Source organism: Salmo salar, chromosome 08, assembly GCF_965601325.2.
Source record: "Salmo salar chromosome 08, fSalSal1, whole genome shotgun sequence".
Classification (NCBI taxonomy): Eukaryota; Metazoa; Chordata; class Actinopteri; order Salmoniformes; family Salmonidae; genus Salmo; species Salmo salar.
In genome coordinates, this window is record NC_138298.1 from 28,940,105 (window position 1) to 28,942,685 (window position 2,581).

At 40.3% G+C, this 2,581-nt stretch overlaps 1 protein-coding gene across 1 annotated transcript; it reads right to left on the minus strand.

Annotated features, from left to right (window-relative positions):
- Positions 1–296: 296 nt before the first annotated feature.
- On the minus strand, positions 297–1,266 carry LOC123744290 (erythroblast NAD(P)(+)--arginine ADP-ribosyltransferase-like). Its single transcript, XM_045723224.2, has one exon. It carries the CDS (start codon positions 1,226–1,228, stop codon positions 521–523), a length of 708 nt encoding a protein of 235 aa, XP_045579180.1. The 5' UTR covers positions 1,229–1,266; the 3' UTR covers positions 297–520.
- Positions 1,267–2,581: the final 1,315 nt, after the last annotated feature.

Sequence of the window (2,581 nt, forward strand, 5' to 3'; positions counted from 1 at the left end):
TAAATGCTACAGCAAATATAGTTACAGTTAATGCTACAGTAAATATAGTTACAGTAAATGCTATGTATGACCAGACCTGGGTTCAAATACTATTTTAAATCTTTCAAATACTTTGAGCGTTTTATTTAACCTGCCTGGAGTGCCAGATGGGCAGCATTTGTACTTTGGGGACTGTTCTATTGGTTCCATTGCAATAGGCAAGCCATATTAAACGCAGCTAAACTATTTGAAAATGTTTCAAATAGTATTTGAACCCAGGTGTGTAGATACTGTAACCTATGATGAAGTTGCTGGGAGCAGGATTTCTATATTAGATTTAACCCTGTGTGGGCATTACATTATGGAGCTAAGGACCTGGCAGAAGAAGAACAATGTGAATATACAGTATATAACACAGGTCTACAGTGATGGGGGAATCCACAGGGAACAACCATGCATAAGCAACCCAGCTTGTTTCGTTTCACTCTCTGAATGAGAGAGAGCTTCATTGACTAACATACAGTTCGACTGCTGTATTTTCCTAAACAGCTTTACAATTCAGATTGTACTGGAACCCTACACTCTCCAGTTTGAAGAGAGATTTACAGTTAAGAACATTCTGGCCTTTTTCCTTTTTGGTAATTTTGAACATCTCAAAAGGTGGTATCAACACCTCCTTCTCCTGTTCTCCCAACACTGGGTAGGACTTGAGATAAGCTCCTGCACATGTCTTTATCTCAAAGCAGGACTTCTCTCCAAATGATTGACTAATTCCCTTGTCAAGAGAGCTCGAGGCAAAGAAGCCGAATCTGATTAGTTGGTTAACTTTACCGCCAAACTCCATGTTGGTTCTCCGGTATGTGGTGTGACAGCCCTGTTGGTTTTCTTTCAGGAGGCGGAGAGCATCAGTCAGCAGGAAATGCAGGGAGTGGAACTGGAAGGAGGTTGTGTACTCTGTTCTATTGGTCCGGACTGCTTGGTTGAACACTGGGTATATCTTAGTTTGACCTCCTGAGTAAGCACAGATAGCCTTGATATGATCATGTGTAAGTTTGTCTTTAGAATTGTACTTGGATTTGTCCTTTTGGAATCGTTGCTTCACATTTTTTGCACATCCTTCTGCCTTCATCCAGGCTTGTTTGAAGAACCCTACATTTCTAATTTCATGTTCCAGATATTCCTTCTGCACCTTGTTGTGCATTTGTTCAGTGCAGCCATTATACATGTCGTCAACACAGTAAGGGACCATGTCTAAGGGTTTGAGGGAATTGAGACCAGGCTGACGGAGATGAACCTTCAGAGAATAAGGAGGGGAAAAACAGCCCAAAAAACAAGAGGAATGGTTTATGAAAACGTTTAACTGTAGCGATCTTGTTCACAGATGAACTATAGCACGACCATATGCTGGTAATACCCTTTCATAACAAGGTTCTCATCTCAAAATCCTATAGTTCTACAGAACAAACAAACAGAACAATCAACTATCCAGTTGATGCTGGATAGTGAGCAATGCTGAAAAGGCCTATGTGCTAAAACACTTCCAGAAGTAATCTTCTATTTCTATGTTCCAGATTGAGAGATCATCTTACCATCTTGGAGTCCACACCCAGAGACCAAGCATGGAGGACACACAGCACAGCAAAGGTTAGGATGTTGTCTCTCCCCATGACTTTAACAGCACCTGTACTAAAACAACATGTATGGAGACCATACCAATCATCATAATAATACCAAACATGATACAACATAGCTTTGATATTATTCACTTTTAATAAATAGAAAAATGGGATTAATTGCAATAGCACCATATAGGAGCTGATAAACAAACATACTGGAAATCATTATATTCATTATACAAATAGCTTATAATGATCTGGTAGTTGAACTTACCAGACTGGAGCACGACAGAGGTAGTTTTGTATTGTTCAGCTTCAGGACTTGTGTTTTGCAGACTCTCTGATAAGATCTACTTATACCAGGTGAGAGAAATTACTTTGCAAGCAGACATAACCACAAACCCTATTCCCACACTGAAGCACCAAGATAATACGTGAACAAAGTCATGCAGACCCTGTGTGGTCAGTCAGTTGTCATCAGTCTCTCAGGTTGTGTGACTGGTTATGACCTCACTGGATGAGTTCCAGGATTTTTCAGTAGCATGTAGGAGTTGGCAAGACAGCATAAACATATCTGGAACTCATCCATTGATGTCATTACCAGCCACACAACCTGAGAGACTGTGACCATGACAACTGACTGACCACATGGTGCAGGGGTTGACTAGCTGTTTTCCTCTAACAGGTATCTTTTCTCAGAACCCACATTAAAGTTTGAGGACCTCTTGAAGGTGCGAAACCGTCACTATCAGCCTGAGTTTGGTGCAAACCACAACCACAATGCAAACAACCTGACAAAGATAAATGTCATTCAGACTCCCAGATGTAACTATGCAGGTGTCAACATTACTGTATAAGATACTTATTATATTTTCCATCTCTTAGAGATATGTTTTATTGTAGTGTCAAAACAACAGTTAGTGTCAAAGCAACCTGTGGATAGACAGTAGATGTTATGACAGTTAACCTGTGGATAGACAGTAGAC